The 14,704-nt window shown below is 40.8% G+C and overlaps 1 protein-coding gene across 18 annotated transcripts in view; it reads right to left on the bottom strand.

Annotated features, from left to right (window-relative positions):
• The window catches only part of ATF7IP (activating transcription factor 7 interacting protein), a 103,466-nt gene that overhangs the window by 50,821 nt on the left and 37,941 nt on the right, over positions 1 to 14,704 (bottom strand). For 4 of the 18 annotated variants that reach the window (XM_027453449.3, XM_072035742.1, XM_072035737.1 and 1 more), the window contains exon 1: positions 7,188 to 7,333. The exons of 7 other annotated variants lie outside the window; for them this stretch is intronic. In XM_027453449.3, coding sequence (XP_027309250.3) covers positions 7,188 to 7,324 — 137 coding nt within the window. In that variant the 5' untranslated portion in view covers positions 7,325 to 7,333. Of the gene's footprint in view, positions 1 to 4,719; positions 4,914 to 7,187; positions 7,334 to 14,704 lie in introns of those variants that run through there. 7 more of the 18 variants (XM_027453484.3, XM_027453479.3, XM_027453444.3 and 4 more) reach the window with 5 other exon arrangements.

The following is a 14,704-nucleotide window of genomic DNA, read 5'->3' on the forward strand; positions in this document are numbered from 1 at the left end:
TTAAATATACTTATCTTCAATGAGCTATGAGAATCAAAGGCTTATGGGTTTGAGGCAGGTTAAGGTTTGTCAGCTGAGATAGGTATCAACAACTATTCCAGTTCAGGCTAACATATTGTACATGTAACGCTTAAGCATTACATGATTAAGCTACTTTAAAGCCATTCCTAACTTTGGGCAGTAACTTAGGGGAGTGGCCTGGTGGCACAGTACTGGCTCAACATGGCAGCTGATCTAGAGGCAACACCTTAAATCTACTACCAAAAGTTCATCAACATTTCAAGTATTTTGCCCACACAGTAAACCTTTGGCACAGGAGTTCCTTGACGTCTGAGCCATGCTCTGTAGCAATGACGACACATCTACCACATCCACGTGAGAGAAGATGTCTAATGCATTTTTAGAAGCCACAGCCCTCATTATCATTGATACCAACTCAACCTGTTCTTCCTAAAGAAGATGGTAGCAACAAGTTTACTGACCATGTCCTAAAGGATTTAAGAAAATAAGTTCTTGTACTTCAAAGCAGACTGACAGAGAGGTGTATCCAGGGAAGCGGACACCGATACACGGTCTCCCCTAGAATTCTGAGCAACTTCTCAGAATGACTGAGAAAAGAAAACTGCAGGGTATGATTGTCCTATATAGCCACACGGTTACTTAAAGGAATCAAAGAATCATAGAAATGGTGGCCCAAAGAAACTTTTGGAGATCATCTAACTCAACGTCCCACTCAGAGCAGGACTACTGCCATGGTTTTGTGTGTAAATAAAAAGTCATAAAATTCACACAACAGAGACTCCTCAGCCTTTAACTAACCTGTTCCTTTGATGCACTAATACCTCTTGGGGAATTTTTTCCAGCCTGAAACTCCTACACTCCAACTCATGGCCACTGTACCATCCCATACCACTACAGTTGGCTCCACCTCCTTTGTAATCAAGCCTGCCTACAAGTACTAAATAGCGGCAAGACCGCCCTTTATAGCCTTCTCTTCAGCAGATTAAAGTCATTGAGCTCCTTCAGTCTCTTCGTAGGTGCTTTAGGCTCCTATCATTTTGGTAGTCCTCTACTGGATCCTTCCTAGTTTACTGTGAACAGCTTGTTTATGAAGGAAATCTAGCATTTCTGCATTTCCCAACTAGAATATTTGAAGATACAAAAGGAATATATATTCTGTGGTACAATATAAATTCAACTCAGACAAACTCAAGACCTTACAACCATGACATACTGTATTATGTAAACATAAGGCTTCTACCATCCTTAGGTACCATAATTTATCAAAGATACAGGTAAAATGGAAAGAGATGTGATAAAGATTTTTTTTGTCCTTTTCCATTTCTTATTAATACTGAATTCCTTTATACTTTGTTTCAATTCTTTTCTGCTTGACATTGTAGAATCTTCATATTTTAGTAACTGATGGAACTTAAGTAACAGATGCGTCCACACCTTGCAAACAGATGAAAAAGACCTTCAAAAAAGATTTTATCAGCTCGATTTACAGACTCACCATAATACCATTAAGAGAGTCTGAACAAGTTTCTGAACACAATTGTCTACTACTGTGCTGCCACTAGTGGAAGCAAAATGCAACACACCTACAGAAACACTGATTTGGAAAATCAGTTTACCTGTAAGTAAGAAAACATTCTCATCCCATAACCATTTCTAGTCAGATGAAACACAAACTCAAGATCAGTTGTTAATAATCCTTCCTAACCAGTCTACATAGTAAATACAGTATCTTTATATTCCTCTAGAAGAGAATACATGAGACAGTAATTTAACACAGTCCTGAAATTACGAGAAGCATAGAAAAACCTCTAAATATTTTAGAAGCATGTGTGCAGTCTCTGAAAGCATACACACTCCTTCTTCCCAAAAGCTTCAGCAGAAAGCTTTTTTAATGTCATTATAAAAGGTTGTATCAGGCTGTCACATAGAGCACTGATAGTTGTACTCACGGTTCCATGAGCGTAATCCCCTACAACATGCATGTTGTTTCAGAAGTATGTCTTGCAGAGTCGATTTTGAAAGGAAATAAAAAGTCAGGCTTGGCTAACCTTGAACAATTCTTAAGGCTCATGATAGGCAGCAGCTAAAGCCTTCTGTTCATCTAGTACAAGGATATTTGGCCTTTGTATCAAAATTAAATGAGTACACGTAGCTTGATTCCCCTGACTACAATGCTTTACCTCATAAGCATTACGCTGAATTTGAAAGTCTTTAAAAGTTTGTGAATTTTGTAATATCTGATCTTACTGTAACCAAATGATATTTTAATTATCAATTACAAAATTTCACACAATTTAAAATCAGATTTGTAAATGCATCACTTGTATAATCATGAAATGCAATTTAAAGCAAAGTAGTATTTGTATGCTCTAGTTTCCTTAAATATCTAAACGGCCTTTCATTCATATTTTTAACATAGCATGAAATACGGTAAATAAAAACTAAAATGAAAGACACTTCCTTTTTCAGTTTACCAAGAATAACAACCTTAAAAATCAAACATCAGAATACCTTTTTTATATTAATGCGCATCTTTACTTTTTTTCTTATAAAAATACTGAAGGAATAAGCTTGAGTTACTAATGTATTTCAAAAAAGGTGTTTAGTTTATATCTAACAATATTATCAAAAATATAGCTAAAAGACAAAGCCCTAATACAGTTCTACAGTGAAACCAATACAAAGGAGCCTCACAAAATTCCATTGTTAGATGGCTATTTGAGTTAATTGATGCACATTTTCATCTCAATCCCCCAATCTTTCACAACCAAACAACACCAAGTAAAAGCTACAAAACTATAAACATAGATGAGATTTAAGGATGAAAACTAAATGCTGGTTAAGTATCACATATCACAGCAGACCACACTTAAAGCATTTCCAGCCATACCCACAAGGGAGCACACTGCAGCCAAGTAACAGATCTCATGTGTGAGCTGTGTAAAATAAGAAACAAATTAATCAGTAACCAGTTCAGACAGGTTTGGTTGTATGGGTGCAAGCCAATGAGCAATCATCTTATAAATATCTGCTTTCCAGTCCGCCAAAGGGGTAGAGGCTGCCTTTCAGAGAGGAGAGCAGGTTATGTGAATTCAGTCTTAACACTTTATAAACTCTTAGTGTTTTAAAAAGGAATGTATTTAGATAGTCTCCTTTTATACTCAACAATTTAACACAGAGTTTAGCTACATTTGCTATACACTTCCATAATATGATGCTTAAGTAGTTTAAATTTTTCATCATCACATTTCTTTGTTGTGACATGGTCATGAGCGGCTCAGGCGCCAAGCCAGTGAAGTGGCACCTATTATTTCAAGGAAAGGCATTTGTACAAAGCAGTACAAAATGACTCCTGCATGTAGAGCTAAGTATGTAAGGGTTAAATTCTGCAAATAAGGTGTTTTTTTTTTTTCTTTTTTATTTCTTTTTTTTAGTAAAGTCCAACAAAACAATAATCAATTTTGAAACATCAACACATGAATACTGTATGTATTTGTTTAGGTATCATTTATCAAAATTCTTCATTTTAAGCTTTAAAGTCATACATACTTCAGCATGACAGACAAACACACCATCATGCACCTCCCTCCAATTACAAATCTGCAAATATTTCTCATTACCAAATATGTGATGGATGGCAAAACCAAAATTTACCAATGTAGCTAAGAATACACGAAGGACTTCTCTTGCAGCCAATTAGAAAATTTTCCCACCTCTTCCCCTTATACATATATATATTTATTATTACCATGCAAAGAGATTGCAGCTCTGAAGCAACAAAGGAAGGTATTAGTTTAGCTGCTATGGATTAGCCTATAATCGTGAGCTCGTATGAGCACAGCCCACGAGCTGCTCAAAAAGTGAGCCAATCAGCAAGCGGCTGCTTGAATCCTGCCTGGTAACAGGCTGTAGACAAAGAGAAGGTCATGGAAACACACTGGGGGAAAAAAAAATTGGAATCTCTGCAACAGTGCACAATGGGTTTTGCATAATATAATCAGTCTAGAACAGCGTTTGCACAGGCTTCCTGGAATGTATACAGCGCTAGCCAAAAGCACCACAACCATAAAACACTTGCAAAAGCACAAGAACTACACAGAGGAAGTAAAAGCCTTTGATCAGGAAAACCAGTGCTCAAATATGCAAGTCTACTTAAAATGTGGCACAGCTGAATCAAGGGAATGGAGACTGCTAATAGTCAGGAGCACAATGTTCTAGATGGAGAGTCCCAGAGAATGCATGTAATGTACAGAACCTACCTCTTAAATGGCGGCTCATAATAAGCAGTTTTCAAATGAAACCATCTATAGCCATTTTGATACACGTCGTCAGAAATTTAAAAACTATTTTCAAAGAAAAACAAGGAAGTTTGTGATCTGTTCTTCTAGAACACGTGCTGAAATACGCACAGGAGCGTGTTTTCATGCCCCTAACGGACTGAACGGAAAATACACACCACCAGTAGACGAACATCCATATACTACTATGTTTTAGTATTTTAAAGTAAATGTAAGAAACAAAGCTGAGGAGATACAGTAAGTGAAAACAGCATTTCTTCCAGTACACCACAAGCGATCGGTTTTGGTCCCTTCCAGGCTAACATTTTGTGTGCGCTGCCTGAGTGCGGCAGCACAACACGCCATTTTCTGAGAGAAAAATCACATCGCCAACCCGTCCAGCTTCACCTCCTGTACCTACAGCAAGACGAGGTTCGCTCTGACGGAACCTCCGGCCTACTTTTTCGCTGCGTTGTCTAGGGCTGAGGGAGGTGGCAGGGCGGCCGGCTGGTTGGGCACCGGGCAGCATTTCCCGCCTCAGAGCCCTGCAGTTTCCCGGCCGCACGCCAGGGGGTGCCCGCCCCGGCCGCGCTCCCGCCCGGCCACCGCCTCACAACGACAGGCCACAGGCCCCTCTCTGATTGGCTAGACGCAATCGACTCGGCGGCCAATCAGGCAGCGGCTCCTGAAAGTCTACCCAGCAACAGAGAGCCACGAGGCCCTGAGGCAGAATGTGGGCAGGGAATGGCGCAGGGGAGCGGAGTGCAGTGCTAGGAACGACCTGAAGTAAAAAGTTACAGGGCTCAGACCCAGGACCTCAGAACAGCGTTAGCTCACAAGTGCAGCGAACAGGAAGCGCATAGCCTGCGTGCACATTCCCTCTTTAACTCTGTCATGCTGGTTTAAGACTAGCGAGTTTGTGTTATATTAATGTTGAGACAAAAAAACACAGAAAGCCAAGCTGGGTCCAAGCACAGCTGTTTTTATTCTTTCCTCTGTTACCAGGCAGCAGCTGTGCCCTTCTACAGAAGCATCAAAACCTAGTTCTTCCCCATGACTGCAGTGGGACGTGACCGTGATGGGGAGATCCACTTCTCCCCCACCCTGGAGCTCTGACTTTTGAAGAAGCGGTTGTGTAACAACAAATCTACATGGATCTATGCCTACTAGGAAACACACCAAAACACGGTTACGTGCTTGGTAAACTGGAGTATGTCCATAGTATAGTTTCAGACAAGTTGAATGGTGTTGGTCTTGTATATTTCATCAATAGCTTCACATTGAATTGTATTCTCATCGCTCTGGTGCCATAATGAATTAAGCAATTGTCCTGTGTCATCTGTACCTCTAAGAGAATGATACTACCTCTGACTTTGGCTCATGAATCAAATTCTCATCCTAATATAGCAATTTTAGATTCTTCTCTCTTGAGGAATGACAGCTACACCCTGTTAGGTCTATTTATACAATTGAATCTTTCAACTTGCTGGTGGTTTTCCAGAATTGTCCTTCCATGGTTCAGCAGTTCATGCTTCAGTAGCTATTACACATTAAGTACATATATAAATACAGATAGATACATACATAATGAAAAAGAGAAAAATGAGCGAATCTTTCCTATACAGCATTTAATTACATATTCCAGCTAACCTTATTCAAATATGACTGCCTTAGAATCACCAGCCTTTAAAACACATGGAGTCTAAGCTCCGAACCTTGTTCTCCAAGAAGAAAAGAGAGCTTTGTTGACTTCTGTTAGCAAATTTTAACAGGCATTTCAATCCTTCTGAGAGTAAAATTGTTTGGAGTGGAACTCAGCCAGAGCAAGTGGTAGATACTGCCTGTCTTCTTACCACAAAGTGTTAGGCATTTCAACTTTTATCAACAACTGAAAACATCAGCTTTCAATTCAGCTGTGAGATCCTAAATGCTAAACAAATATTGCTGTTTCAAATTCCTGTAACACAAAAATTCAACATTCATTTTTAGTATAAGCTAAAAGCATTAAGTATGCTTCTCTCTGTAAAAATTCTAATTGTATATATTTTGTGCCTTTTAATATATATGTGTGGAATATTTTCTCACATAGTTTAAATGTTATACTAAAGCTATGTCTTTGGCACTAAACTAACAGTTATATTATCCTAAATACAAAGCAGAGCTAGTAATTCCACGCAAGTGGGCACTAATTGCAATAAGACATTCACAACTTGAAACTTAGCCAACTTCTCATATTCCAAAACTAAAGGCTGAATAACCTGGTTAATTATTCATATACTTGCAGGTTAAAAAAAAGAAGAAAAAAAAAAACAACAACTCTGGAAAACAGCATTTATAAAAGTAATACAAAACGTTCCCTTCATGGTTAGTTTTTTCTATACGTTACAAGATACAATACTCTGTTTTTCCATAGGTGAAATTTCAAGTGATAATTTGATAGACTAAGGCAGAAAGATATTATTAATGGATGCAGAATTACATCCTTTTAAGGTAGACCTCTTTAGAAGCCTTGCTAGATGAAATGACACGATTCTAATAAGTTTACCCATTATGCAGTACCTTTTCTAAATTAGCTCATTACATAAGCAACTATCATTATGCAACCAGTTCTCAAACATTTGCAGCTTGGCATCAGACAGCTCACACTTCTGAAGTATGATATCACTTAACCACGGGCCCTTAAGGTCATTTATAAAATGCTAGAAGAAACAGAAACTGAAAGAAAACTAGAAACAGAAAGGTGACGCTGATTTTACGTTACTAAACGCTTGTTTAGTGCATAGAAACACACAAGAATCACTACAGAACTCCCAAAGCCATCGTCTCTTGACTGCGGGCAGGAAGCCCCTGGCACAGGAAGGAAGCGTGTGTCTCACAAATTCCACTCACTGAAGCCCGGTCTCCAGGGTAGGGCCCGGGAGGCCGCAACCACCCCACGGGGCCCTCTTAAGCCCTCCCGCGGGGCCGCAGCGCGGAGCAGGGAGCCCCCCGCGGCCGGCCGGCAGATGGCGGCGGGCAATTTGCATACTGGCTGCGGATTGGCTGAGGAAGAGCCGCAACCGCGAGGCGGAGGCGGCGCCGGGATTCGCCTGTGCCGAGTCTGCCCGGCAACCGGCTAAAAATAGAGCCGGCGCCGCACCCAGAACGGGCGGGACGGCGCCGCTGCGTTTGTGGCGTTTGTGGCGTTTGTGCGCGGGCTCCGCGTGCCCTGTGGGTAACAGCGACGCTCGCACTGGCAAAGGGACGGAGGCACGGGAGGGGAGGGCACGGTCCTCTTTGTGGCTCAGGCTGTCGTGACTGGGGTTTGGGTTTTGAATTGAAATGATTGTTTTAGAAGGGCGGTGGGATCAATGTTTCCCAATTAAACTATTAAAACCTGCACGTTTTCTTCAGTCCTTAATTTTTAAGTAAGCGTACACAGAAGGCATCACTCAGTCTAGTTTACATACCAAGTTACCTCAGTGACGTGAATGGAAGCAGAGGCATCCACTCACTGCAGCAGACGTACCTGAATCTTCACTAATCACACACGCTGAGACCTGGCATTATGGGCTGGTTTGGGCTTCTTCCTATTTTAATTCTTAGTACACCCAACGTCATGACACTGTCAGAATTTGTGCTTGCCGACTACAGACAATACTAGGTGTGGAAGGCTGAGCAGGCCAAACCAAGGAATGAAACTAAAGTGGTTAAGGCATCTGGATTTGATTTTTCTCATCAAAAACTGGCTAAAAAAAGTATACAACTTAAAAATACTTCTCTAAATAGACATCCTGTTACAAGTAAATTAATCCATGACTTAAGTTTTATCATTTTCAACCTACAAAACACAAGCTCAACTTTTAGTACAACTGAGTCGTAGGGCGTAGACTCTTCTGACTGCAGCAGAAGCCAGAAGAGGTCTCCAAACTTTCCTACCCACATCTGCCCGCAGGTTTCGATTTCATGGAACTGGTTGCAGGCAGGTCAAAGCCAACAGAGCACAACGAATTAGAACAGCAGCCAATACATGCACAGGGTGCTCATCCAGGTCTTCTGCAGACTGAAAAGCACCATCTGACCACGTCCAGTACATAAAGATACCTGTATTCTCTACAGGGTCACAGTAATTAAATGAGCAGAAAATGAAGAAAGGTGGCTAACACGGTCGCAGTGACCACTGACAACAGCTGATAGCTTTTGAATGACTCAACAAAATAGAATCACAAAACTATTGAAAAGCCACAAGAGGAAAATAAATCTTCAAAGTAACATCAGAAAAAAAGGTGGGGGAGGAAATTATTTTTTTTTGTTGTTTGCAAAAGCTACAATTTATAGAACCTCTAGTATCCATATATAGTCTTAAAATTGTTAGTTACAAGCATCCTTCTGTAAGGAAAGGCAGCTCACCCCATGAATGTTAGCTGGTCTCTGCTAATACTCTTTAACTCAGCAACCATTCCTCCCTACCCACAAGACATTTTTTCATTAACCAACAGAAGCTATATGTTTTCTAAGAGAAGCTAATGTTGGGGAGAGACAGCAATTGAAAAAATAAACTTATGAACCTAATATTCTATTCATTACTAGATTCAAGAAAACAAACATGTTTTCAGTGCTGGTAACCCAGAGTATTAATAGGCTAAGAGTCCTAGGTAATACAGGTAGTGCATGTTTTTACAATAATAAACAGTCTCTCTCTTTAATAAGTTTCTATAGCAGTCGATTTCTTATTATACTAAGCATACCATAGAATAAGATTTATTTACGCTACTACAAGTGTACAGCAACAGATTACATTTTATTGGGTCAATGGGCAGACAATTATTTTTTGGTATTCGCTGCTAGGCAAAGATTTTTCAAATGTCTGCAACTGTAAGGGCTTAGAAGAAAAATTACCCAAGATACCACCCAAGCTACACTTTAAATGTTTTATAACATTCAAATATGTAAGCAGTCATAACACAGATGATTCTTCAACTTAACTCAGAACAAGCTCTGCAGACACAAACAGATCGCCAGACTTAAATTAATTTTTTGCTAAACTGACCAAGGAACAGGAAGCACAGAGTAGACAAACACAGGATGGTTAATGTAGTTCCAGTCACAGAAACAAAGGTCAAGAACAATACAACTGCTTTTGAAAGGGTTTTTAATGACAAGAACTACCCTGGAATGGGTAGCTGTATCATCCCTTTCTAGAGCCCTCAACCATGCTGCCCCTTGTCTCACCACACTTGCTGGCTGTGTGGCACAGTCAGTACCTTCACAATCTCACTATACACAATCTTCCAGAGTTCTTTCAAGACCAAACAGCATCTTATTTTTAATCCTTACTGTATAAAAGAATCTCTATTCTCACAGTACTATCTTCTTGAGACAGTTGAAATTCAATGCATGTACATAAGAATTTTGGAAGTAACACTGGCTGCGAGAGGCACAATTGTATGCACTTATTCTTCTTATCAATGGTTTTGACTGAACAAAATTGCATCCACTCTGCATAAGCTTTGTTGATACTGCATGACACTATGCAATTGTTTGTGTACAACAAATGAAATTATGCAAGAATATGATGCAAGCATTTGTGCGGTTGCATATGAACTCAGATTTCAGGCACATTAGTGCTAACCTTTTTGATGCGAGTTTAGCCCAATGGATTCAAAGCAACCCAGCAAGCAAAAAAAAACCTTAGCCCAGATCAATTGTCCGATGCTATTAACCATGCAGCTGCTCTTAGCACTTAAGCCAGCAAAAAACAGCGGGCAGGAAGGGGAACAGAGAACTGCTTCAAGCTGACCTTGTTGCCCACAAGCCTTCAAATGCAACTTACATTACCTGTACACGTATAGCACCGAGCTAGATCAGTTACTTGATTAGTAGGATAGTGCTTTGTTGAACTTGGCTCCTTGAGCTGGCTAACAAAATCTGATGAAAACCAGGGCTGCCACACTGGAATATGCAACAGGAGAACCTTGGGTTTGCTGGGTGTTGATGTACAACTTGAGGATTACTGTAATGGACAGATCTTCTGGAGGCTGACATGTCCCATATGAAGTCAGCTCCATCTGGTTATTTGGGATTTTAGGGATATGGCAAGGAAGCTGTTCCCATGTAGAAATATATTTGGTACAATCAAGTAGATGTCATTTTAATCGTTTTTAAATGCTTACAACTACTCCTCCGACATGAAAGCAGTATGTGCAACAATATTCATGTCATATGTAATATGTAGTTATTTCTTGAATGCTTCAAGAACAAACTGTTGTAAATAAGCAGATTAAAGATCTAATTTCACTTCTGGTTTTAGACTGTACCAAATTTTACAGTGATGGAAGGACTCTGAAACACACAGCAGCTTTCAGACGGATTATTAAAAAGGGAAAAAAAGTTTGCCTCTTCCCAATACGTAACATCAAGCTCCAAATATGAAATTTACCTTAAAATATTTCCAGATCTATGTATTCAGATAGAGATATCAAATGTTGATTATACTCAATATTATGAAATCAGTCCATCCCTTTAAAACAATTTCAGTAAATATCCTGCAGCATGTACAAATATTTTATTCTCTACTTTAAAAAGATTATTTTTGTTAGTCCATATAAATATACATGCGTGCTAAGCTCTTTGCCAGCTGACCTGGTGGTCATCAAATATGTTTTTGCTAAACATTAATTTGGTGCTTTCAATGGGGTGACAAGCTTTATTCTGTAACATTCTCAAGTCTTCCTGGTCACATGAAAACAGTTACATGTGCACAAACTGTAGAAATTTTCTGTGGAAATTCCCTACTCACACATCTGCTTGGATCATCCATTAATTTAATGATTTGGTATCTATTTTAAACACACCAGGAAAAATTAATTAAGGAAAGATATATTTATAGCCCACAGTTGGTTTGGATGGTTCTACTTAATATTCACTTATCCCAAATAAACACCAAGTGTTATCACCACAAAGTTGAGCACTGCATCAACAAAAAAGGTCAGACTGCTAAGAGAAATCCATGTCTAGTGTGCCAGAGTATACTTAAGAAAACGTAACATGAAGCTTGAAAAGGCTTAGCCAAGAATTAATTATATGTTATATAAACATGATTTGCAAGAATCACATTTTCTTTGATTATCCAATGCAGACAGAGTCATTTGTAACAAGGACCAACAGGGAGAAGCAACTCCCTTAAGGAGTCACTTTATCCCAAAACTTGAGATAAAATTTATAATCTTTAAGGAAGGTTGACAGTATTAAAGTGTTCCCCCAATTGTTTTTGCTACAAAGCCAGATAACTGATGTTTCTGGCTCCATTCTTTCCTGAAGATAAAAGAAACTAATAATTTGAGAAGCCATATTTGGAGAAGATAAAAAAAAAAAAAGTCCAAACACTAGTTCTGTTTGGAATATACCAAACAATTGGGAGTTTTTGCACATCTAAGCCTCTTCACTAAGTATTACAAAAAGCTTACAAGCAATCACTTTAGTTTTTAATTATGCAGTATAATACAACTTCACAATAAATACAAATCATAAATTTATCTTCCTGTGTAGCTAATCATCGTGTCGTATCTTGATTTGGGTATTAAGATTACTTCTAGGGTTTATAAACTTCCAGCAGCTTTGAAAGCACACAGAAAAGCAAGGAAGCTAACCAAAGCACACTAGCAAGAGGCATTTGGCAACAGCCTTGGGCCATTTTTTGCTTTGTAACCATTTGTGAGGTTGTAACTGCATATAACAAAAGCCCAGAAATGAACAAAATCTTTCTAGAGTATTGTAATTTTTGCAGGAGGTAGGAGTGGAAATCCTACGGTTTAGGCTTTTTTGAGCCTAGATCCTAGGCTACCATACAGTGATCAAAGTTTCATAGTTACTCTGCCTGACAATTGGCAACATTAACAAATCGCATCCCTTTTCTTATATTAGCAACTCTTTCAAAAAGATCAAGCTGATAACCTGCTATGGAAAGGAAAACCAACCCCCTCCAAACTACACTACATGCATAAATTATCTAGGGATAATGTGGGTCTCTTGCTGAATGAGGGGGGTGTCCTGGTCATGGGAGACGCTGAGAAGGCAGAGATACTAAATGCTTTCTTTGCTTCAGCCTTTGCTTCAAGGACACTCCCCTGGGACTCCTCGCCCCTGGCAACAGGACAAAGGGTCTGGGAAATGGAGGGCTCCTCCCTGGTAGATGTGAGAGTGGTTTGGGAGCATCTGAGTGAGCTCAACGCACACAAATCCATGGGTCCCGGTGGGATGCATCTGCGTGTGCTAAGGGAGCTGGCAGATGTGATCGCCGAACCGCTCTCTATTATCTTAAAGGTCCTGGAGAACGGGTGAGGTGCCTGAAGACTGGAGGATAGCCAATGTCACTCCAGTCTTCAAGAAGGGCAGGAAGGAGGATCTGAGAAACTACAGGGCAGTCAGTCTCACCTCTGTCCCTGGAAAGGTACTGGAGCAGCTTGTTCTGGGTGCCATCTCCAAGCAATTGGAAGAGGAGAAGGTTATGAGGAGTAGTCAGCATGGATTCACCAAGGGGAAGTCGTGCACGACCAACCTCGTTACCTTCTATGATGGCATCAGGAGCTGGGTAGATGGGGGGAGAGCGGTGGATGTCATCTACCTTGACTTTAGCAAGGCTTTTGATATGGTCTCCCATGACATCCTACTAGCAAAGCTGAGAAAGTGTGGGATAGATGAGTGGACGGTAAGGTGGGTTGAGAACTGGCTGACTGGCTGAGCTCAGAGGGTGGTGATTGGCAGAGCAGAGTCCGGCTGGAGGCCTGTGACTAGCGGTGATCCCCAGGGGTTGGTGCTGGGTCCAGTCTTGTTCAACATCTTCATCGATGACCTTGATGAGGTAATAGTGTCTGCCCTCAACAAGTACACCAATGACACAAAGCTGGGAGGAGTGGCTGACATGCCAGAAGGCTGTGCTGCCATTCAGCGAGACCTGGACCAGCTGGAGAGATGGGCAGGAAGAAACCAAATGAGGTTTAATAAGAGCAAGTGTAGAGTCCTGCACCTGGGAAGGAACAACCTGAAGTATCAGTACAGGCTGGGGGACGACCTGCTGGAGAGGAACTCTGAGGAGGACCTGGGGATCCTGGTACATGACAGGTTGACCATGAGCCAGCAGTGTGCCCTTGTGGCCAAGATGGCTAATGGGATCCTGGCGTGCATTAAAAGGAGTGTGGCCAGCAGGTCAAGGGAGGTGATCCTCCCCCTCTACTCTGTCCTGGTCAGGCCTCACCTGGAGTACTGTGTCCAGTTCTGGGCTCCCCGGTACAAGAAAGACAGGGATCTCCTGAAAAGAGTCCAGCGGAGGGCCACAAAGATGATACGGGGCCTGGAGCATCTTCCCTATGAAGAAAGGCTGAGAGACCTGGGTCTGTTCAGCCTGGAGAAGAGAAGACTGAGAGGGGATCTCCTCAGTGTATGTAAGTATCTGTGGGGTGGGGGACAGAAGGATGTAGCCAACCTCTTCTCAGTTGTTTGTGGGGATAGGATAAGGGGCAATGGCTGCAAGTCAGAGCCCAGGAAGTTCTGCACTGACATGCGAAAGAACTTCTTTACTGTGAGGGTGACGTAGCATTGGAACAGGTTGCATAGGGAGGTTGTGGAGTCTCCTTCTCTGGAGATATTCAAGGCCTGTCTGGACGCCTACCAGGGCAGCCTGCTCTGAGGAACCTGCTTTGGCAGGGGGGTTGGACCAGATGATCTTTTGAGGTCCCTTCCAACCCCTACAGCTCTGTGATTCTGTGAAATACAAAAAGATCAAGAATGTGATCATCAGTACCCTTCCAAAGATGTTTCTAAGGATGTGAAACCTGTAGTAGAAAGAACTTGAAGAACTGATCTCCATTTTTCCATGATATACCCAGATAACTGAACGAAGTCTTTTTTCCATCAAACTACATTTAAATTTAGCACAGCTGAAATACAGTCAAAGTAATCTGTGCACGTGCCACCAATGAACACATTTAATCTACACAGTTGGGCAGTGTGCTCTCTAGAAAAGGTCAGTAGGCAGCAGTCCCAAGGAGTAGCAGTATGAAGATGACCATGGTGACTGTAAGATGCAACGGAAGATGCACTTGTATTCTCTGGTACCAGCCACAACAAAAAGGCAAAACTAAAAAAGCTTTATTTTTGTTGATATAATTGCAGGCTGGTTTTAAGAAGTGTCTGGGAGTAAGCAAAAACAATAAGCAGACAGACAAGCCATGCGTACACACAAAATTAGTAATTTCTATACATTTTCACGTGAAAAAAGTAGCAAGGAAGTAACAAAGACTTCGAAATAAGAGATTTTTCCAGTTCTGTGTAACTTCCTTCTACCTAATGAGCAATTCTTGTAAGACTTGTAGGTACTAATTCCAAGGTTTAAGGTGTAACTTTTTCAAGTTTAGTTGATTTTAGTCAGA

The sequence above is a fragment of the Anas platyrhynchos genome, chromosome 1 (assembly GCF_047663525.1).
Source record: "Anas platyrhynchos isolate ZD024472 breed Pekin duck chromosome 1, IASCAAS_PekinDuck_T2T, whole genome shotgun sequence".
In the NCBI taxonomy this organism is placed as follows: Eukaryota; Metazoa; Chordata; class Aves; order Anseriformes; family Anatidae; genus Anas; species Anas platyrhynchos.